Source organism: Erinaceus europaeus, chromosome 12 (genome assembly GCF_950295315.1).
Source record: "Erinaceus europaeus chromosome 12, mEriEur2.1, whole genome shotgun sequence".
NCBI lineage: Eukaryota > Metazoa > Chordata > Mammalia > Eulipotyphla > Erinaceidae > Erinaceus > Erinaceus europaeus.
In genome coordinates, this window is record NC_080173.1 from 74534375 (window position 1) to 74557908 (window position 23534).

The following is a 23534-nucleotide window of genomic DNA, read 5'->3' on the forward strand; positions in this document are numbered from 1 at the left end:
CTAATTTTCCCCTTTTGTTGCCCTTGTTGTTTAAAGAAGCCTTTTCTAACTTCTTTTTTTTTAAAAAAAAAATTTATTTTCCTTTTTGCTGCCCTTGTTGCTTTATTGTTGTAGTTATTATTGTTGTTCTTGATGTCATCATTGTTGGATAGGCCAGAGAGAAATGGAGAGAGGAGGGGAAGAAAGTGATGGGGAGAGAAAGATAGACACCTGCAGACCTGCTTCACTGCTTGTGAAGTGACTTCCCCTGTAGGTAGGGAGCCAGAGGCTTGAACCGGGGGCTTTAACGGGGGCTCGAACCGGGGGCTCAAACTGGGATCCTTACGCCAGTCCTTGCACTTTGCACCATGTGCACTTAACTTGCTGCACTACTGCCCGACTTCCCCATCATCATTTTTCAAATGCCAATTCCTCAAAGAAGCCTACCCTGAGTGAGTACCCTTACTGCACTGCCTACATAGACTCTCCTAGAAAGCTTTCATGATGCCCTGTCCACCTACTGCGCCTTTTCTGGCCACAGTTCCAAGGCCAGGCCCTCTGTCTGCTCCTCAGGACCTCAGGGCTGAAAGGATTATTCTAAGGCCAAGAGAGGAGGCTGACATAAATGTCAGGGTCTCGCTTTCATGCAGAGACTCTAGTATGACTGTGTGCACCTGCACACACAAACATACATGGACTGGGGGTTGGGTGGTAGCGCAGTGGGTTGAGCACACATGGCGCAGAGTGCAAGGACTGGCATAAGGATCCTGGTTCGAACCCTGGAAACCCCACATGCAGGGGAGTTGCTTCACAGGCGGTGAAGCAGGTCTGCAGGTGTCTATCTTTCTCTCTCCCTCTCTGTCCTCCCCTTCTCTCTCCATTTCTCTCTGTCCTGTCCAACAACGACATCAACAACAACAATAATAGTCACAACAAGGTTAAAACAACAAGGGCAACAAAAGGGGAAAAAAATAGCCTCCAGGAGCAGTGGATTCATGGTGCAGGCACCCAGCCCCAGCAATAACCCTGGAAGCAAACAACAACAACAAAATAAAAAAAAACATAGACCTTAATGGACAGAATGATGGTGGCCCAGCAGAACGGAAGACCTCTGGTTCATGGCAGTTCCATCTGAACTTTCTTCCTCCTCAGGGGAGAGCCTTCCTCTGATACACTATTAGCTACCCCTCACTAAGTCCCAGTACATGCAGCCACTGTGCTTTCATCAACCCCTCTGTTGTCTCTAGTAGCCCCATAGGAGGTGCTGTTGCGAATTCTATTTTAAGAGGAGGGGAAGCAGGCACAGAGATATGGTGTCATTTGCCCAATGTCACATAGTAAGGGCACGTGGGAGCTGGTGCTTCAGTCTAGGCTGTCCGTCTCCAGGTGGCTCCCCTCTCCCATTTGTTTACTGGATAGGGATAGCCAGAAATTGAGAGGGAAGGGGGACAGAGAGACAGAGAGACACCTGTAGCCCTGCTTCACCACTTGTGAAATGTTCACCTTGGAGGTGGGGACCAGGGGCTTGAACCCAGGCCCTCACGCATTGTAACATTTGTGCTCAACCAGGTATGCCACCACCGGCCCGTGTCCTCTCTTTATAAAATCTGGTTCCTGTTTCCCTCTCACCCTGACAGCACCAGAGTCTCTCTTCAGAGTGAAAACTTCACCCCAGTTAGGTCTGATCAAGGCCGCTATGTGTCTATACTGGGCTGTGTGATCAAGAGCCAGTGAGTTTCAGGGCTCAGACTCACATGACTCTGAACACACAGGATCCTTGGTTCTGCCAGGCCAAGGACCATTCCTGGGGTTAAACAAGCAGGTGCTCTTATCCCCGACAGGGTGGCAGTTAGTCTGTTCTGCTGGGCACCAGGTGAGCCCAGCCTGGGCTTCCACTGCTTCTTGGGAGAGATGTATCATGGAAAGACCAACAGTCCACGGTTCAGAATTAGACACTGGCTCTGCCACTTACACATTATGTGACCTTGACTAACCACTCAATCTTTTATTTTTATATGTTTACTTATTTTCACTTCTGTTACTTGTTTTTTTATTTTTATTTTTTCATATTTTTAAAAAATTTATTCCCTTTAGTTGCCCTTGTTGTTTATTGTTGTAGTTGTTATTGATGTCATTGTTGGATAAGACAGAGAGAAATGAAGAGGGGAGAGAAAGACAGACACCTGCAGACCTGCTTCACCGCCTGTGAAGCGACTCCCCTGCAGGTGGGGAGCCAGGGCTCGAACCAGGATCCTTAGGCCAGTCCTTGTGCTTTGCGCCACATGCACTTAACCTGCTGTGCTACCGCCTGACTCCCTACTTATTTTTTTATTGTTGTTGTTGATGCTGTCGTTGTTGGATAGGACAGAGAGAAATGGAAAGAGAAGGGGAAGATAGAGAGGGGGAGAGAAAGATAAACACCTGTAGACCTGCTTCACTGCCTGTGAGGTGACCCACCTGTAGGTGGGGAGCTGGGGGCTTGAACCGGGATCCTAATGGGGTCCTTGTGATTCACGCCACATGTGCTTAACCCACTGTGCTACCGTCCGACTCCCTCAGTCTTTTTAATCTTCATGTGCTTATCTGTAAAAGGGGAAAAAAAACTGTAGCTACCTCATACACAAAATAAGGCTTCCTCTCTCCACTGTACCTGGCTCACTACCTTAGATGGCTTTGGTATTCCAGTTTTCTTTCTCATTAATAATAAAAAAAAAACACTATTAGCAAAGTTGAAATTCATGCCACAAGGTGTCTGGGATATATTAGGACTCAGTAAATGGCAAGAGGTGGTACTGCGCTGCCACTTATCATGCTTTCCTCCCTAGGACGCCTCCCTCCAGGGGTTCATACATCCTTTCAGAGAACTTGGAAATGGCTGTGTTTGGCTTGTTTTGGCCAGCAAAGTGGGGGACAGGTGTCACTTCTGTATGGGTATATGAGCCAAAGCACAGTTCTCTGTGGTTTCTTGCCCCCGGTTACCAGACAGGCCATGTCCCCGATAGCAGTGCTTGTCAGCCTGGACCATGAAATAGAGGTGAGTGTGGGGTGGGAACCATCTGTTACTGGGTTCACCCTGACACAGGAGAAAGGAGCCTGATTTCCCTCAAGGGCTGATGATCAGAGACTGGTGGTGGGAGACAGCTGCCCTTCCCCCTTGTTTGATCCAAGCTTACTCCCCGACAGGGTTGTGAGAAGGAAAGTGAGTGCCCAGAAGGACAGTGCCTTTTGATGATAGCTATGACCACAAACTAAGAGGCCTCCTGATACATCTCAAAACTCTTTTTTTTTTTTTTACACGGGAGCTGGGCAGGAGGTCCTGGGGTGACCAGTGGAAAATGTCAGGCATGTGGCTAAGCCTCCTAAGCATAGAAGTAACAACATAAATTCGGGGTGTCTGGTTCTGCTGGATGCACATCTTGCAGGGGAGCCAGACCAGACAAGCCAGATTCACTGAATCCAGGAGCAGAGGCCAACAAACACAGCACACAGAGTGCACCCCAGACAGTCACCTCAGGGTGAAGCTGTCCAGAACAGATCAGGGGACGGGGAAGTAGGGCACCTACCCTCCAGCAAGGGTGGCCCTGGGAAATAAAACAATGAAAAACCACCTCTGTGGGGGCTGACCCAGATCTATTACAACCTCTGCTGTCCAAAGGAGGTTATTAAAATTAAAGATCACACCTTTTTTTTTAATTGAAAATATTTTATTTATTAACAAGAAGGATAGAACAAAGGATAGAACAAAGGAACCAGATATCACTCTGCTACATGTGATCGAACTCAGGACCTCATGCTTGAGAGCCCAGTACTTTATCCACTGCGCCACCTGTCAGACCACCACTCCTCATTTCTTTCTCAGATTCATTCACTTGATAGAAATGTATTAGAAGATACAGCTATATATAAATAGCATAAAAGGACACAAATTATGGTGAGGTCTTGTATGATACAGCAAATTCTAACAATGGGATTTTCAAAGTTAACCCAATTGCCAAATAATTCGGTTATTATCTATTGCCTTCTTAAACCCTAAGACAGCAGGAACCTTCCCCTTTCTCTATAAAACCCATACATCTCCCTCCTTGAACCTCTACGATGGGGCTCACTGCATGCTTCTCTCAAGTCATACCAATTGATACAGCATCTGCTGATCCCAACCTAATAAATTCAATGAGAACCACCTCGGCATGCTTCACTTCGGACTGTGTCCAGAGACATAAGGCATGGAATAACGATCCTGGGTCTATGCTTCCAGGGTAAATAGGGAAGATATCAAGGGAAGGGGTTGGATATGGAGCTCTGGGGGTGGGCATTGTGTGGAAATGTACCCCTCTTATCCCATAGTCTTATCAATAGTTCCATTTTATAAATAAAAATGAACAATACAATAGTGAATTTTTGGTTTCAGTATCTAGACAGGAGTTAGCAACCCACCCCACCTGTATTTGGAACTCTCTAAGAACCAGGTAAAGAATAAGGGATTCAGACTTAAGTTGTCATACACACTCTTCTGACTCATGGTTGGGGAGCTGGGGTAAGATTGATAGGTAGTGAATTCAAGACTCAAGCCCCCCTAGGAGAGATGTAAGCTGGCAAAGGGACACAGAAAACTTTGAGGGGTTTTAAGAGATGATCAGGGTGTCTCTTGGAGGATAAGGTAGGCTCCCTGGGAGGAGATAGTTGGTGTTTGCAGAAGTCATGATGTTCAAGGAGACAGAAACATCCTATTCCTTCGGAGGAGGTGGTGGTGGTTGTATATTTTCTGGGGTTTCACCACCCCAGGTCAACTGGAGAGAGAAGCATGACTTTTTTCTGCTGTAGTTCTCCTATATGGTGTATTGTGTGCTTGAACCTGGGTTGCACATATAGCAAGCAGGTGCCCTCCAAGGTGAGTTATATCACCAGTTTCCTCAGAATTTTTGTTGAGGGGAGAAACTGAAACAAATCTGAATTACTCTAAGCCACTGAGGACTGGGGATATTGCATGTTAGAGCACAGGATTTGCATGCCTGAGGTCCCAAGTTCAATTAATATTACTACCATAAGCCTGAGCTGAGCTCAACAATGCCCTAGTCTGTCTTGCTCGTAAAAATAAGTCTGTTTTTGGTTTTTTTTTTTTTTTTTAAGTTGCTGAGGCTTGGACTCTGCAAGCATGTGGTGTGTGTGTGTGTGTGTGTGTTTATATGTACATGAACAGATGCTCAAAATGAAGGAATTGTGCCTCCAAGCTCCAATGAGTTCTGAAGGTGACAAGCCACTAGGAAGATGTCTAAGGTGCTGCTTGTGGGTTGTAAACCCCCTTGTGTACCTCCCTGCCAAACGTTCAATGAAGTTTTGTGTAACTTGATTCTTTAGTGGGAAGGTGCCAGGAGATGCCATGTGCAGGCCTCTGAATTGTCCGAGCAGTGATGAGGGTGGCTAAGAGAACGTAAGAGGGTACAATCAGTACAGTCTAATGGTCTCCAATGTAGTGGGAGTGGGTAGGAAGTGGGGAAGAATGAAAGGTAATTCCCAGAATTCTATCTCTGTGGAATCATTGGAGGGTGGTGGTGGTATCAGCCACGAGAGGAGCCCAAGAAGAGGTGAAGAACTGCCACTAGATGGTCGGTTATCCAAGTCTAGAGGTGAGGAAGGAGGTGAACTAGAATAGTGTTAGTAAAAGGAGCAGTTGCAGAGTTGATTTTTAGGGTAAAGGTGAAGGCATCTGAGCTGTAGTTGGATACAGGTTCCTGGAGGCCTAAATAATTAAAAATGACTGAAGTCACATGTACATGACCTTCACTTTGTTTTTATACAACTACTACATTTATAGATTCCTTATGGCCCAAGAGCTTCCAGAGAGCAAGGACTATTTCTCACCTACCTATTTAACATCTAAAGCACTTGTCCTACCTGGGGCCCTAGTCTGGGAATCCTTCCCTCGTAGATACGATGGGCCTAGACCTCTTATAGACTCCAGCATCACTGGTCACTTCCATCAGGAATGTAATCATAAGCCCTTTTGTGGGCCTCTCTAGGACCTTACTCTTACTATTTACTAGCAAGGGAGGCTGGGTCAGCCTACTCTGCCACTTGAGGAAAACTGGTCCTGAAATGAGTGCAGCCTAGTATGTTCCCAGATGTGGTCATGGACTGTGAGCTTAAACTGACAGGGACTTGGAGGTTACACAGGCTTCTGTGCTAAATATGAATAGAAATAGGTCCTGGGTCAGATTAATATAGTAAATAGTTAATTGTATTTATATAGTTTGGGAGCTACTCTCTGCCCTGATCCAGCTTTCTAGCCCTATTCTCAATTCTGACACCATCTTCCCAGACAGTATTTTTAGTCTATCTCCATGTCAGTTATCAAGCTTAGGCAAAAATTATTTAAGTCATGGGCCCCTAGGAACATACCTAAAATAGACGTCTTAGGTTCTTTCCACCCTAAGATCCCTATTCTCATCTACTCTGTTTCTATTTTGGGGTTCCTAATTTTTGTTCTACTTCATATCTTACTGCCTTTCAGACATCAAGTTGCTACTATGATTCCATTTTGAACCCCCTGGATCACACCCATGTGTCCTAGAACCTCACCTCTCCAGAGCCCTACTCCATTAGGAAAAGACAGAAACAGGCTGGGGGTGTGGATCAATCTGCGAAAACCCATGTCCAGCAGAGAAGCAATTACAGAAGCCAGAAAGAACTTCCACCTTCTGCACCCCAAATAGAAATTTGGTCCACACCCCCAGAGGAGGAGAAATGTTAAAGAAAGATGATTAGAGGGCTCTAAATCCCAATTCTATTAGGAACCTGAGAGAGAAGAGTTAAAAAAAAAAAAGGGGGGGTAGTCAGGCAGTAGCACAGTGGGTTAAGCGCATGTGGAGCGAAGCACAAGAACCAGAATACGGATCCCGGTTCGAGCCCCCGGCTCCCCACATGCAGGGGAATCACTTCACAGGTGGTGAAGCAGGTCTGCAGGTGTCTATCTTTCTCTCCCCCTCTCTGTCTTCCCCCCCTTTCCATTTCTCTCTCCTATCCAACAACAACGACATCAACAACAACAGTGCAACAACAACTACAACAACAATGAAAAACAACAAGGACAACAAAAGGGAAAATAAATAAATATAAAAAAATTTTTAAAAAGGGGGCGGGGGAGACAGCATAATGGTTATGCAAACAGACTCTCATGCCTGAGGCTCCTAAGTCCCAGGTTCAATCCCCCGCACCACCATAAGCCTGAGCTGAGCAGTGCTCTGGTGTTTCTCTCTCTCTCCTCTCTCTCTTCATGTCTCTCAAAAATAAAATTAATTTAAAAAAATTTTTTTTAATTTTTTTAAAAAAGGAAGGACACTAGGAAGTGGTAAGGGGTTCAGGTATAGGCTGTGAGGGTGATCTGGCTGTGACATGTCACCCCATTGATCGCCAGGGTTGATTTGGCTGATGTGGCTGGCTAGGTGGGTGTCCCCTTCCTCCCTCACCGCCCCATGTGCATCCCTCCTGAAGCTGCATGTTCAGTGGAAGAGGATGGACTTCCCTAGAGATGGGCTGATCTTTGGTTGAGGGTATATGAGTAGCTGCGCTCTCCTGCTAGAACCTTCAAACGAGCTCTCAAGAGGTATAGGTTTAAGTTAGAAAGGAACAGAAGGCAGGACTATAGAAAAATGTGGACACACTTCTGGAGCTGGGGCTACAGAGCAGCAGCAGCTGTGCTTCTCTCTTCTCCTCTCCCAGGTCAACTAGGAATACCAAAGGAGACCACCTGGGACCACAACAAGAGAGAACTAAAATGACTTCAGGAACCCACCAAATCACCGGTGAGTGCAAACACGTGTGGCTCCTGGACAGTGAGGAGCCTAGGGAGAGATTAAGAGGCTGGTAACAGTCCAGCAGTTTACCAGTTGAGACACCACCTCCAGTCTGTTTCACCAACAAGGGGACAGCTGAAAGGAGAGGACTCCCCTGAGACTCACCAAATGCAACTGTGAGTCTCTTGCTACTGCCCTCAGAATCCGGAGCAGTGGAAGGGAGGCCCTGTGCTACCAGGGAACAGAGAACTAATGAGGAAACTCAGGAGAAGATCTATACCTCGGTGGCATAGTGGTGGGGCTGTGAAAGTCTCTTTGCATAACCACTGGATTATCTTTGTCCAGGGTCCTGGAAAACGTCTCAGGCCTTGCTGTAGGGGATTTGTCCTCCCTCGCAAATTTTGAAGGATAGAGTGGGTCGTGCCCATGAAGGGGCGAAGGCCATCCTCCCATCCGTGGGGAAGCGGCGAGAGGCCATCCTCCCATCTGTAGGGAAACAGCGAGAGGCCGTCCTCCCATCTCTTGGTTCAGAATGTTGGCGGCTGGGCCGCTGGAGTTTTCTTTGAGTGTGTTGTCTCTGTATTTTCTTTGTGTGTGTTGTCTCTGTATTCATTATCAGTTTTGTCTTTCTTAAATCCAAAATCATGAGTCAGGCTACTTCGACTCCTCTGACTATGGTCCTGGATAATTTTAGAGAAGTCAAACATAGAGCTGATAATTTGGGTCTAGAGGTAAAACAGGACCGGATGATCACTTATCGTCAAAATGAGTGGCCAACCTTCTCTACCAACTGGCTCCCAGAAGGAACCTGGGACCTGCCTACTATCTATGCTACCAAAGATGTCATCTTCGGACACCCAGGACACTCGGACCAGATCTCTTATATCCTCACTTGGCAGGATCTGGTAGAGAACCCCCCTCCCCCCTTGGCTAATACCTTTTCTTCCTCCACAGGGTTCGTGACCCGCCGTTCTTGCTTTAAAGCATTCTCGTTGTCAGCCTACTGCCCCCTCTGCGCCCCCCTCACTTCCCCCTCCTACCCTATTCTCCAAGGTGGTCCCGAAGAAGACCTCCTAGAGTACCCTCCTCCCTACCAACCTCGACCTCCCCGTCCCACAGGAACACCCGGCAGCAGGCCAGCACCTACGGAGCCCTCCCCATACGAGAGCCCGTACAGCCCAGAGGAGCCCCAATTTGGTGGCCCTGCCCCTTCGGGCCTTAGGACCCCCAAACGAGAATGGCAAACAATTGATGCGATATTGGCCGTTTTCCACTAGTGACCTTTATAATTGGAAAATGCAAAACCCTGTTTTCAGAAAAACCAGTGGCACTCATTGACCTGTTAGATTCTGTTATTTATTACAACTGCCAGTAGCTTTTACAGATTCTTTTTACCATGGAAGAGAGAGAGGAATCTCTCGGAAGCCCGAAAACTTGTGCCTCGGGCGGGCGGGAACCCCACCTTAAACTCAGCCCTGATAGATGCTGGTTTCCCTCTGATAAGACCCACCTGGGATTTTAATTCCCCTGAAGGTAAGGAGAAGCTCCGGGTCTATCACCAGACTCTGATGGGTGGTCTTCAGGCGGCAGCACGCCGACCCACCAATTTGGCCAAGATTACTAGTGTGCAACAGGAAAAGAGAAACCCCAGCTGCCTTCTTAGAAAGATTCATGGAGGCGTATCCAATGTTCACTCCTCTAGATCCAGAAGCTCCAGAAAATAGATAGATTATCAGGCCGCCCCTGATATCTGGAAAAAACTCCAGAAAATAGATAGATTAGCAGATAAGTCTTCACAGGAACTGCTGGAAGTAGCGGAGAAAGTCTTTAACAACCGAGAGACCCCTGAAGAACGCCAGTTATGGACAATGACAGCAGCGAGTGAGCGACAGACTTTCAACCTCACTAAGGCATTGTCGGCAGCTACTGCAGAATGCCCTCAGTGGAAAGGCCGAGAGGCCCACCCTCCCCGAAGGTTTGAAGAGAGCAGAGGTCCATAGGGGGAGGGAGAAAAGAAGCTCCTTAAAGATCAATGTGCATATTGTAAAGAGATGGGTCACTGGGCCAGAGAATGTCAATGTCCAAGAAAAAAAAAGAGACAAAAGGACACTGGGGGCAATAAGACAAAAATCCTAGAACTGGGCGAGCTCAGTGACTAGGGCCGACGCAGTTCAGGTCCCCTCCCCAAAACCAGGGTAACTTTAAAAATAGAGGGGAAACCTGTTAACTTCCTAGTAGATACTACAGACTCGTCCAAGACCTATGGGAAGTAAATAAGAGTGTTGTGGACATACATCCTACAGTACCCAACCCCTACACACTCCTGAGTTCTTTAGATCCTTCCTTCTTCAGCCTCCCCTGAGCACCAAAGGCCCAGCCAATAATTGCCTTTGGTTGACAAGACCCTGAAGCAGGATTCAGCGGACAGCTTCCTTGAACCCAGCTACCTTGCTCCCTGACCCTGAATTAGACTCTCCCTTACATGACTACTCTGAGATTCTGAGCTACACATCTAGCCTCCGGGAAGACCCGAAGGACCAGCCTTTAAAAGGAACAGAAGTGAGCTGGTATACTGATGGGAGCAGCTTCATCAGAGATGGGGTAAGGTATGCTGGGGCCACGGTAACTACTGAACATAAGGCTGTGTGGGCAGCTGCCCTGCCCACTGGGACTTCGGCCCATAAAGCTGAATTAATTGCCCTCACAAAAGTCCTCAACCTGGGAAAAGGGAAAAGACTTAACATCTACACCGACAGCTGTTATGCCTTTGTCACAGCCCACATCTACAGGGCTATATATGGAGAAAGGGGGCTGCTAACAGCTGAAGGTAAAGCTATCAAAAACCAACAAGAAATATTAGACCTGTTAGAGGCTATCTGGATGCCAGATGAGGTGGCCATAATACACTGCCCTGGGCACCAAAAGGGAGAAAGTCCTGTGGCCCAGGGCAACCGCCTAGCAGATACCATAGCCAGACAAGTCCCATTAGAAAGAACTGACGAATTGGCTCTTTGTCTGCCAGACCCTGGAAAGCCCACCCTGCCTGATGGGCCAAAATATACACCAGATGATGAGCTCCAGATAAAAAAGTTACCTCTTGCCGACAAGCGTGGTAACTGGTGGGTAACAGCTGATGGTGAACTCATCTTACTCCAAGCCATGGCCGAACACCTGCTACAGCATATACACAGAACTACCCACCTGGGGTGAAGAAAAATAGCCGAACTTTTGTAAGAAGCCAGCCTGAGAATCCACAACAAGAGCCAACTGATTAAGGAAATAGTTGCAGAATGCAAAGCCTGCAGACTTACAAATGCTAGGATAACAGCAACTAGCTGAACAAGCTAAAACAGTATCAGAACAGGGTAACAAGATAGATGAACTCCAGAAAACAATAGAGGGGAGAGAGAATAGAATAAATGAGGCTGAAGACAGAATTAGCAAGATTGAGGATGAATTAGAGACAACTAAAAAAGATCTCAAAGAGAATAAGAGATACTGAAAACAACAACAGAGACCTATGGGATGACTTCAAAATAAATAATATACGCATTATTGGCTTCCCAGAGGAAGAAAGAGAGGGAGGGGAAGAAAGCATTCTTCAGGACATAATAGCTGAGAACTTCTCTAGTCTAGACAACTTCAAAGACATAAAGTTTCAAGAAGCCCAGAGGGTCCCAAACAGAATTAACCCAGACTGAAAGACACCAACACACATCATATTTAGAATGGAAAAGAATAAGTATAAAGAAAGGATCCTGAAGGCTGCAAGAGAAAAAAAAAAGAGTCACCTGCAGAGGAAAACCCATTAAATTAGCAGCAGACTTCTCCACAGAAACACTACAGGCCAGAAAAAGAATGGCAAGATATCTATCAAGTGCTCAATGAGAAAGGCTTTCAACCAAGACTACTGTATCCTGTCACTCAGACTAGATGGAGGCATAAAAACCTACTCAGAAAAGCAACAGTTGAAAGAGTCAACTATCACCAAGTCTGCTCTGAAAGTTCTGAAAAGTCTCCTATAAACAGACCACCATAAATATGAAATCTGTCAGAACACTCTAAAAGTTTACAAGAAATTGAAAACGACACACATGGACAACTAATCTTTGATAAGGGGGCCCAAAGTATTAAATGGAGGAAGGAGGCTCTCTTCAATAAATAGTGCTGGGAAAACTGGGTTGAAACATGAAGAAGAATGAAACTGAACCACCTTATCTCACCAGAAACAAAATCAACTCCAAATGGATCAAGGACCTGGATGTTAGACCAGAAACTATCAAATACTTAGAGGAAAACATTGGTGGGACACTTTCCCACCTAAACCTCAAGGACATCTTTGATGAAGCTAACCCAATTGCAAGGAAGACTAGAGCAGAAACAAACCAATGGGACAACAACAAATTGAAAAGCTTCTGCACAGCCACAGAAACTATCACACAAAGAGACCCCTCACAGAATGGGAGAAGATCTTCACATGCCATACATCAGACAAGAGACTAATAACCAAACTATACAAAGAGCTCAGCAAACTTAGCAACAAAAAAAGCAAATGACCCCATCCAAAAATGGGCAGAAGATATGAACAAAACATTCACTTCAGAGGAGATCCAAAAGGCTAACAAACATATGAAAAATTTCCCCAGGTTGTTGATTGTCAGAGAAATGCAAATAAAGAGAGTATTGAGATACCACCTCACTCCTGTGAGAATGGCATACATCAAAAAGTACAGTAGCAACAAATGCTGGAGAGGTTGTGGGGACAAAGGAACCCTTCTGCACTGCTGGTGGGAATGTAAATTAGTCCAGCCTCTCTGGAGAGCAGTCTGGAGAACTCTCATAAGGCTAGACATGGACCTTCCTGGGGATATACCCTCTCCCGGGGATATACCCCAAGAATTCCATAATACCCAACCAAAAAGATATGTGTAAACCTATGTTCATAGCAGCACAATTCATAATAGCTAAACCTGGAAGCAACCCAGGTACCCAACAACAGATGAGTGGCTGAGAAAGCTGTGGTATATATGCACAATGGAATACTACATAACTATTAAGAATAATGAACCCACCTTCTCTGACCCATCTTGGATGGAGCTAGAAGAAATTATGTTAAGTGAGCTAAGTCAGAAAGATAAAGATGAGTATGGGATGATCCCACTCATCAACAGAAGTTGAGAAAGAAGAAGAGAAAGGGAAACTAAAAGCAGGATCTGACTAAATTGAGAGTAGAGCACCAAAGTAAAAACCCTGTGGTGAGGGGGAGGGTCGGCATTCAGCTTCCCGGGATGGCCGGGGTGGATGGGTGGGATGGGACAGTCTTTGGTGGTAGGAATGGTGTTTATGTACACTCCTATTAAATTGTAGTCATATAAATCACTATTTAATTAATATGAGAAGGGAAAATTGATTGTATGTCTCAAACTTTTTAAAGCAGACTGAGTCTTTTTTTAAAAAAAAACAGACATTTATTTATTCCCTTTTGTTACCCTTGTTATTTTATTGTTGTAGTTACTATTGTTGTTGATGTTGGATAGGACAGAGAGAAATGGAGAGACAGAGAGGGGGAGAGAAAGATAGATACATGCAGATCTGCTTCACTGCCTGTGAAGTGACTCCCCTGCAGGTGGGGAGCTGGGGGCTTGAACGAGGATCCTTAGGCGGGTCCTTGCACTTTGCGCCATGTGCACTTAACCTGCTGTGCTACCTACCACCCGACTCCCCAGACTGAGTCTTTTTAATACATAGGCTGAGTCTTTGATATGTTGACTTTCTCAAAAGCCTAGACCAGGGAGAACAGAAGCAACCGATGGCACAGCTATATACAAGATGTTGGGTATTATACAGCAAATCCTAACAAAGGGAATTCTCAAAGTTAGCCCAATTACCAAATAATGTGATGATAACAATAACTATCCATTGTCTTCTTGAACCCTAAGACAGCAAGAACTTTACATTTCTACTATAGAGCCTATGTTTCCCCCAGTCCTGGAAACTTAGGGTGGGGTGCACTTTCCTGCATGCTTCTCTCAATTCATATCAAATATTGCATCCACCGATCACAACCTAATAAACACAGTGAGTGCCACCTCAGCATGCTTCACTTCAGACTGTGTCCAGAGACTTCAGGTGTGGAATGACAACCCTTCAGCTTCATTACTTGGGTGAGACCTTTCCTTTCATAGAATTCACTAATTCCATTCCAGTATTCTCTAATTCCACTTCCTAACAAAGTCCCCAAACCTAGATATAGACCAGGTCCCCTGAGATAGAGCATATGTTCACACGTATCCATAAAATAGGGCAAAATATATACCTGAAAGCAAAAGTACACAATAGTCTGCAGTGAGTGCCCCCCAACACTTCATCTGCACTATTCCAGCCTTTAGGTCCATAATTGTTCAGCAATTTGTTTGGCTTTGTATGTTCTCTCTTTTCAGCCACCAGGTTTCAGACACCACCATGATGCCGACCAGACATCCCTGGACAAACGACCCCACCAATGTGTCTTGGAGCTCTTCTTCCCCAGAGACCCACCCTACTAGGGAAAGAGAGAGGCAGACTGGGAGTATGGACTGACCAGTCAACGCCCATGTTCAGTAGGGAAGCAATTACAGAAGCCAGACCTTCCACCTTCTACAACCCACAATGACCTTGGGTCCATAGCTATAAGGGGAGGGGATGTGATATAGAGATCTGGTGGTGGGAATTGTGTGAAGTTGTACCCCTCCTATCCTACGGTTTTGTTAATGTCTCCTTTTTTTTAAGTAAGTAAATTTAAAGAAAGGAAAAAATAAAGAAAAAGACACAAAGAAGTGGAAAGATATTCCATGTTCATGGGTTGGAAGAATTAACATAATCAAACTGGAGGCATCACACTCCCAGATCTCAAGTTGTATTACAGGGCCATTATCATCAAAACTGCTTGGTACTGGAACATGAATAGACACAGTGACCAGTGGAATAGAATTGAGAGCCCAGAAGTAAGCCCCCAAACCTATGGACATCTAATCTTTGACAAAGGGGCCCAGACTATTAAATGGGGGTAAGCAGAGCCTCTTCACCAAATGGTGTTGAAAAAAATGGGTTGAAACATGCAGAAGAATGAAAGTGAACCAAAAGGACGAGAAACACATGAAAAAATGCTCCAAGTCTCTGATTGTCAGAGAAATGCAAATAAAGACAACAATGAGATATCACTTCACTCCTGTGAGAATGTTATACATCAGAAAAGGTAATAGCAGCAAATGCTGGAGAGGGTGTGGGGTCAAAGGAACCCTCCTGCACTGCTGGTGGGAATGCAAATTGGTCCAACCTCTGTGGAGAGCAGTCTAGAGAACTCTCAGAAGGCTAGACATGGACCTACCCTATGACCCTGCAATTCCTCTCCTGGGGATATATCCTAAGGAACCCAACACATCCATCCAAAAAGATCTGTGTACATGTTCTTAGCAAGTTGTGGTATATCTACACAATGGAATACTACTCAGCTATAAAAAATGATGACTTCACTGTTTTCAGCTGATCTTGGATGGACCTTGAAAAATTCATGTTAAGTGAAGTAAGTCAGAAACAGAAGGATGAATATGGGATGATCTCACTCTCAGGCAGAAGTTGAAAGACAAGATCAGAAGAGAAAAACACAAGTAGAACCTGAACTGGAATTGGCATGTTGTACCAAAGTAAAAGACTGTGGGTTGGATAGGGTGGGGGTGGGGTAAATACAGGTCCAAGAAGGATGACAGAGGACCTAGTGGGGGTTGTATTGTTATATGGAGTACTGAGAAATGTATGCATGTACAAACTATTGTTATTTACTGTTGAATGTAAAACAATTCCCCAATAAAGAAATTAAAAAAAAAAAAAAGAGAAAACACAAAGCAGACCTGGATTGGAGTTAGTGTATTGCAGCAAAGTAAAAGACTCTGGGGTGGGTGTGGGGAGAGTTCATGTCCTGGAATAGGATGGCAGAGGACCTAGTGGGGGTTGTATTATCATGTGGAAAAATGAGAAATGTTATGCATGTACAAGCTATTGTATTTACTGTTGAATGTAAAACATTAATCCCCCAATAAAGAAAAAATGGGATATATATATATATATATATATATGCATATATTATTATTATAGAAGTTATAGTCGACCCATATCTGTGATCTTGGGAGAACTACTGGAGTTTCCAATGAAGGGAATGGGGATTTGGAACTCTGGTGTGGGCAAAGTATGAAGTTATATCCCTGCTGTTTTATAATTTTGTGAATCTATAATAAATCATTAGTAAGAAAAACTTAGAAAGAAAAGAACTTGTTCTTACCTTGGGAGACTGGCTGATTCTTCCACAAAATCTAAGTGCAAAGAGGGCAGAGGCCAGTATTTCTTTTTCTGTATCTAAAATGTGTGATACAAAGACTTGGCATAACTATATAAACAATATTTCTTTGAATAACTGAATACTATCAGCTGAAACTATTTCTATGTTGACATTTACTTCTTTCTTTAAGTTGAGCAATACTCTGAATGTCTGAGGAAGGGCCTTACTAAGATTCCAGTAACACTCCCCTATTTTACGTGGAGGAAGTGAGCCCAGTTGGGGGAGTTCTGACCTCTGTACCCTACAAACATCTCTTTATCATGAGTAGCTTGGTTCTTAGCATAAACTATTCCTTTTGGAATAGTAAAAAAAAGAATAAAGGTGATTTGGTCCACAGATAAAATGTATGAAGGTGCTACAGAAACTTTATCAATGCTATGAAATGTTCAGTTTCACATGAAAGAACTTTACAGTTTTCACACATAGTATTACAGAAATTTCTGTCGGAATAAACTTAAAGTGTTGAAGAGAACTATAGAATCCTAACACATGCCTTCTGGCCAATTTTATGGCGTTTTGGCATTTTGGAGGATTGATCATTGAAAAAAAAGTAAAGTCAGCCTATCGCAAAGAACAAAGTCACTCAGCTGGCAGCTCTACAAAAGTATTTGCTGATCCAGGACGTGGCACCTTGAAAGAAACTGAGAAAACAGCAGCGACAGGAAGTCACTCTGATGTGCCCCAATCCTCTCTCCAGAAACAGATCTTAAGTTGTCATATGAAAGACGCCCTTCCCCCCCTCCCCCCACGTAAAAGGTAAGGCACATGGAGAACAACAGGTTTTGCTCAGGGTCCTGTTTCACCACACTTCCTATTTTTTGACCTGCCATACGTTTTCCTCCTAGAAGAACCAGGGCTAATGTTTTCATCTAGACAGATATGGGGGGAGAGACACGTCACAGTATTAGAACTTCTCCTGGTGCTACAGCACTTACACCTGGAGCTTACTTATTGGAGCTTGCAGCACACACACACACACACACACACACACACACACACACACACGACAAGGCATACAGCCTACACAGTGAGTGCTCTCTTCACCCCTAAACAACTTCCTACTTTGGTCTCCAAGGTTATTGTTGAGGCTGGGTGCCAGCACTATGAATCTATTGCTCCTGATGGTCATTTTTAAAAAAATTATTATTAGTGGATAGGACAGAGAGAAATTGAGAAGGGAGGGGAATTTAGAGAGGGGGGGAGAAAGACACACCTGCAGTGACTCTCCTGCAGGTGGGGAGTTGAGGGCTTGAACTGGGATCCTTGCTCTTGTCCTTGTGCTTCGTACTATGTGGTACTATGTGTGCCCCTGCCCTCCCCATCCCAACTTTCTCCTCTTAAATCAAGTTTAGCATAAAAACACACAAGTCGCACTGCTTATGTAGATCTTCATTTTCTTTCTTTTTTAGAAAATGGTTTATTTATTGGATAGACATAGGTAGAGAGAAATTGATGGGGGGGGATAGGTAGACAGACACCTGCAGCATTCATTGCTTCACCACTCATGAAGCTTTTCCCCTGCAGGTAGGGGCCAGGGGTTTGAACCTAGGTCCTTGCACATCGTAACATGTATGCTCTACCAGATGTGCCACCACCCAACCCTGGATCTTCATTTTCTTATGAAGGTTCTCATGTCACAGAAAACTTAAATGAGTATGCCTTTCTCCTTCTTATCTTTGGTAGTTTAATTTTCGGACCCACTCAGAAGCTCTCTCAGTCAAGGAAAACTTATTTCATTCCTGTATATTTTATCAAAATATTTTGAGTTTGGTGAGGTTCTGAAAATAGGTCTTTCGCATAGCAGAAAAGAAAGATCTCTTCAAATGAGTGGAAATGGTCTTAATATTTCAAAAGATGGAGTGGGGTGAGGTGGGATAAAGGAAGGAAACAGAGCCTGATGTATATGAACAAATTAAATAACTCCCCACATCTTAAGAGCAGATTGAATTTACATTTTACTTTAAAAAAAGGGGGGGTTACATACATAGGGATGAATAATGGGGTGGGAAACAATGGTCTGAAATGGATTTCTACAATTTTCCTTACAATGATCAATTTTATCTGTTGGGTAGTATTTTTCCTGCTGGCATATAACTGCTTACAATATTAACAAAGTTGTAGACAAGAGAACTGCTAAAATTCAGGCCCAGATGGAAAGGAGAGAACGTTATCATATACAATGTAAGTTTACAATACACAGCATTTTCTTTAAATGTTGTATCGCAGTTGCAGGAAGGAAGAAGTTAACAATACGCACACAAGAATAATCAAATTTTTGTTATCCATGTACAGCAACTAACTGCTTTACAAAAAAGCAAAATAATACAATATATCATCACATGTATTTACAGTGTAGTAAATATACTTTTCTGTCAAATTTTACACAAACTATTTACAAGTGAATATACTGCATTAAAAAATTGTGTGGCTGACACTAGGAGTGAATTTTTGTATAAGTCCATTGCATAACATTGAATAAGACATGCCTCATTATTCCTGGGGGTGGGGATAGGGATGTGAAAAAAAAACAAAACTCAAAACCCAAAAAGCGAAACCAAAATTGGAAAACCCTAAACTTCACAAAGTAGAGAGAATTTCTGGCTTTTGTTCTGCCCCTCCTCCCCTTCTTACACTCCACAGGGATGGAAGCTGAGGGCTGTAGTCTCCTCACTGATGACATTCAGTAATTAACAGGCATCTAGTGGATGAAAGACAGAGCGCTAACCACTTTCCCCCAGAGGAAATTAGTGAACTATGTTTCAGTGATGTCAAGCAGGGGCACATCCCTGAGATGGCAGTAATGAGTAGATGACAACCAACAAAAAAGGGATGTTGCTTTATTTTATTTTTTTCTCTTTAGTCAGGGGGAACATTCACCATCCCTCCCCTAAATGAGTTAAAATGTTCTTATAGAACTTACATCAAATTATGCAAAAATAGCCAACTTGCTCTGAACTTCCAAATTTCTTGCATAGATTATAAGTATGCAGCCTAAATATGTTTAATTTCTCAGGGAAAGCATACTGGTGAGATACTTATATTCACCTTATGTTGAATGTTAGCTCCTTGGAAAGTTAGATTTTCCTCACAAGTCCCTTAAACAAGGTAAATTTTAAACCTAGTGAATTTTCAAATTTCTAGGGACAAAAAGTACTTTTCCCAGTTCAAAGAAGGCTCAATTCTGATTTGCTAAATGTTGATCATAACTTAAGTTACTATGAGTGAATCCTTTCCATTCATTTCACTGTATGAAATGAACACATTTAAGAAACACCATATCTTGGAAAACTTTTTTCATCTACAGATCAGTATTTTTTAACAGTAAACCTTTGGAAGTTTCCTATTTTGATGGGTAAAGCAAAACAGCAGAAGGACAACCATAGTCATGTCCACTAAACCATCCAAAGAGGAAAAACATGGGACCAAATGAATAAATAAAGGCTCACATCTGCCTTTTATTCCAGGAGCCAAGAAGTTGTAATAGTTATCCCTGGAGCACAGGGCTGTGGGAGAATGAAGATATCCATGGCAGTTTGGCATCCCTGGCACTGGGTTGTTAATGATCTAGTGGTTGTTGGAAAAGTCATGACATGAAGTGTTTTTCCTTTGCAAAAAGGTGTCAAGACTTTTGAAAGCCCCAAATTTCTAAACTTATTTTATGAATCTTAGTTTCTGTATAGTCTCAGTTATCTCGCCATCCAACATTCTGTTCTAGTGCAGCCTCTATAATAGTCATAAGCAGAAGTGTAGTGAATTGCATCGGTCCTTCAATATTTTCCAATAGTTCTATGTTAAAATAACTATCAATACTAATATTTTCCCTTTTATTTTGGCAAGTATTTCTTGTCCCAGGACTGTAAACAAATTAACAAAATTAAATTCTTGTTATTTCTGGATATCAAAAGCAATTTTATTTACATTAACATATTACATTGTTACTGTATGGATAGACGTGAAATGTATATTATTAAAATCAGAACACTTAAATGTACCATTATTTATCGATTTAGCTGTGGAATTTAATTTACTGAAATCCACTCATGAAAACAGCACTACAGGAGAGTTTCCTCCCTTCATTTTTTCCCCTTCCCAATGCTGTTACATCCTAATATATAAAGGGAACCTAGGATGTGGGGGAAAGAATTTTTTTTTTTTGTAATAAATATGGTTTAGTATTACACTGGAGTCTCCAAATAAAATGCTCAATGAAATGAAATTTTGCACACTGCAGGTACCACAAAGAAACTGAGTCTGCATTACTATGGAAATTTTCCAATGCCATCACAATCCATACTATTCGGTATAGCAGCAATTTTTCAGGTCCCCCATAATGTTACTAACCCAGGCTGACCAGTTTTTTTTTTTTCACAGTGATTACATGCAATTCTATTGTATAGAACCCAAATGTTTTGCTAAAAAGATTCTTGATTTTCTTTTAAGGGGGGGGGGAGAAGGAAGATAAAAAACATTTAAAATACAACTTGTCAAAGAAATTTTAGTATTATACAACATACTGTTTTTTTTTTTTGAAATTATTAAACAAAACAAAAACATTGGCTACTCTAAAAGTCACGTACCATTCCATTTGGAGCTAACGCAAAAATGTATGAAAATACCTTCTAGGAACAGTTTTCAACATTTTGTTCATTGATTACCCTGCTCAGAATTATTTAGGAAAAACAGGAGGATAAAAATGTATAATTACTATACTTAGTATAGTTTTGGATTATAAGAACAGCAAATGACAACTCAGCTTATTTCAAGATTAAAAGATAAGCAATTTGAGGAAAAAAGGGGGGAAATTAGTTTGTATGATTGAATTTGGATAAGGCCTCAAAAACCATAGCTTTAATTTGGTAATGTTAAGATATATGTGGTTATGCTTATTTTCCTGTAGTTATTGCTAATACTCAAGTGTTAGTATTTAAGAACCCATTATAAAATACTAAGTCCCTCCGTGCCCCCCACCCCCACCCCAAGTACCTCACCTGTGGCTTTATGGTGTGAAGTCACTGAGGCTTGACCTCTATCATTCCTTCAGGTTTGTAAGGTAAAAAAAAAAGTCCACAGCTAAAAGTCAGATTAAACATACTGGGGTTATAATATTATTTCACCCATAAACCTCTATCTTGAAATGTAGTAAGTAAATAAGACTAACACTTTACTTTGTATGATGAAGAAGGGGGAAACATAGAAGGCAGAGCTCTGTGCAAATGGTTTTCATAGCTGGCCAGTAGTAGCAGTACTCAAGAATTCCTCCTCTCTCACAAATGGGATATTCTCAGTTCAAGTGCTCTGATCTCCCACTTTCTTTAACTAGACATGTCAAAAGGAAAAGGAAAAAAGTTAACGAAAAAGCAGCATTAAACTTAGGCAATGCTTCCAAGAGTTGATCATCTGGCAACATGGCAGACTGGATGGGCTCATTATAAAACATGAAGTGCAGCATCACAGCACGGTGGTAAAGGGGTCACTAGTGAAGAGCCCATGTAAGTTAAGTCTGTTTGAAAAAGGAAAGAAAGAAAGCTTCACACGATCTTCTTAATGCTATTACGTTTGAAACTGCCAGCACTTCTTTGTTTCTGCACTTGGCTTGCGGATCCATGGCGAGTTCTTCCACTGTTACAGTGCCCAGTGGTGGGGGAGAGTTCAACGTTTTCCTTGTCGATTCCTAAAGAGAAAGAGAACAGTCAGTTACTTCCAATCTTGGTGTTAAGCTCCAGGACTGAATACCATGGTTTGAACTGGAGATATAACCTGGTAAATTGTTTTTGCATGTCTTATTTAATGGTGAGTTGCCAGAATGCTTAGAAAGGATCTTGTCACATGAAAACATGTATTTGTTAAGCCAGATTTGTTACCACAGCCGAAAAATAGCAAAAACTGAGAAGTTGCCAGGAAAAGCAAGAGGCAGGCAGGCTTGAGCTGAATGAGAGGCTACTAGCAGCCACCAGGGAAGATGGAACTCCTTTCCTCCAAATCATACCAGAAGCTTCCAGCAGAGGTCAGCTGCTAGCCACACATCCTCATACATCTCCAAACAATACTTTTTAGCTGCAGAAGGTATTGAAATTTTAATTTCAATTAAGAGAAAGACAGATGCCTTTTATTTTTCAAGTTATATATGCATCCTGAGAAACTGAAATTTTTATTGAGAAAATAATATTGAGTTGTTGGAAGAGCTGTGACGTACTTTTGCATTGAAAAACAAAAAAAAATACATTATGACTTTTCTGACAGCCCAATATCTCACAAAGGTCATAGTAGAATTTTCCTGTTAACTTTCTTTTCAACTATGGTAAGTCAATTCATTCTCTGTACCTGAAACAAATGTATTTATTTCTCTCTTGGAGATTAAGCCTCCCCAGACTGAGTTCTACAATAAATTTTATAAATAATACTAGTAACTTCCTCAGAGTAACCAAAAGCAAAAACAAGATATATATTTCCCTTTTTTGTTGCCCTTGTTGTTTTTCATTGTTGTTGTAGTTATAGTTGTTGTTGATGATGTCATTGTTGTTAGACAGGACAGAGAGAAATGGAAAGAGGCAGGGAAGACAAAGATGGGGAGAGAAAGATAGACACCTGCAGACCTGCTTCACCACTTGTGAAGTGACTCCCCTGCAGGTGGGGAGCCGGGGGCTCGAACCGGGATCCTTATACCGGTCCTTGCGCTTTGTGCCACGTGCGATTAACCTGCTGCACTACCACCTGACTCCCAAGATATATAATTTTTTATCCTTCAGATTAGTTAGGAATACAGATTTAGAAGGTAATAAACTGGTTACCATACGGAAGTAGTCACCAGAAGGAGGCATGAAGAAGTATATCAAAATCTAAAGTGCTGACTGACACTTATAAAGAAATATGGTCATAATCTTGGGGCAGGGGGAAATACCTATATTCAAAGAGAGGAAAAAGAGGCTAGAAGAATGTGCCAAAATATGGCATCTCTTGGTGGTATGATTTTTAATATTAAGTCTTATTTATTCTACTTGAATTTTAAACTAAACAATTGCATTTGAGAATCAAAGTATATTTACTGGATAAAAAAGTATCTTAAATCCATATATTCTCTATTTGGATTCATCCTTAAATTCAGTTCAGAGTATAAAGCATCTACAAGCATATGGTTTGATTTATATAGGTTCACCAGAGGTTTGCTGTCTTGCACTTATCAAAAGAACATGAAAATCTGTCATTGTTCATAAAAAATTACATTGGTCTAATATGGTGAAGGAAATTAAAAAATGTCAGCAACACCTTTCTAGGAGCCAAGAATAGTGAATCAACATCTCAATCTACTCAATTCAAAACTGAGTACAAAAATGAATGAAAGAAAACACATCAAAATTTTCACAGAACTTTTCTCTGGGTGACAGAACTAAAGGGAA

At 42.6% G+C, this 23534-nt stretch overlaps 1 protein-coding gene across 5 annotated transcripts in view; it reads right to left on the minus strand.

Annotated features, from left to right (window-relative positions):
• Positions 1–18071: 18071 nt before the first annotated feature.
• The window catches only part of NF1 (neurofibromin 1), a 317563-nt gene continuing 312100 nt past the window's right edge, over positions 18072–23534 (minus strand). For all 5 annotated transcript variants that reach the window (XM_007530811.3, XM_007530810.3, XM_060203994.1 and 2 more), the window contains one exon: positions 18072–21811. In XM_007530811.3, the coding sequence (XP_007530873.2) occupies positions 21669–21811 (143 nt within the window). In that variant the 3' untranslated portion in view covers positions 18072–21668. The remainder of the gene's footprint in view (positions 21812–23534) is intronic.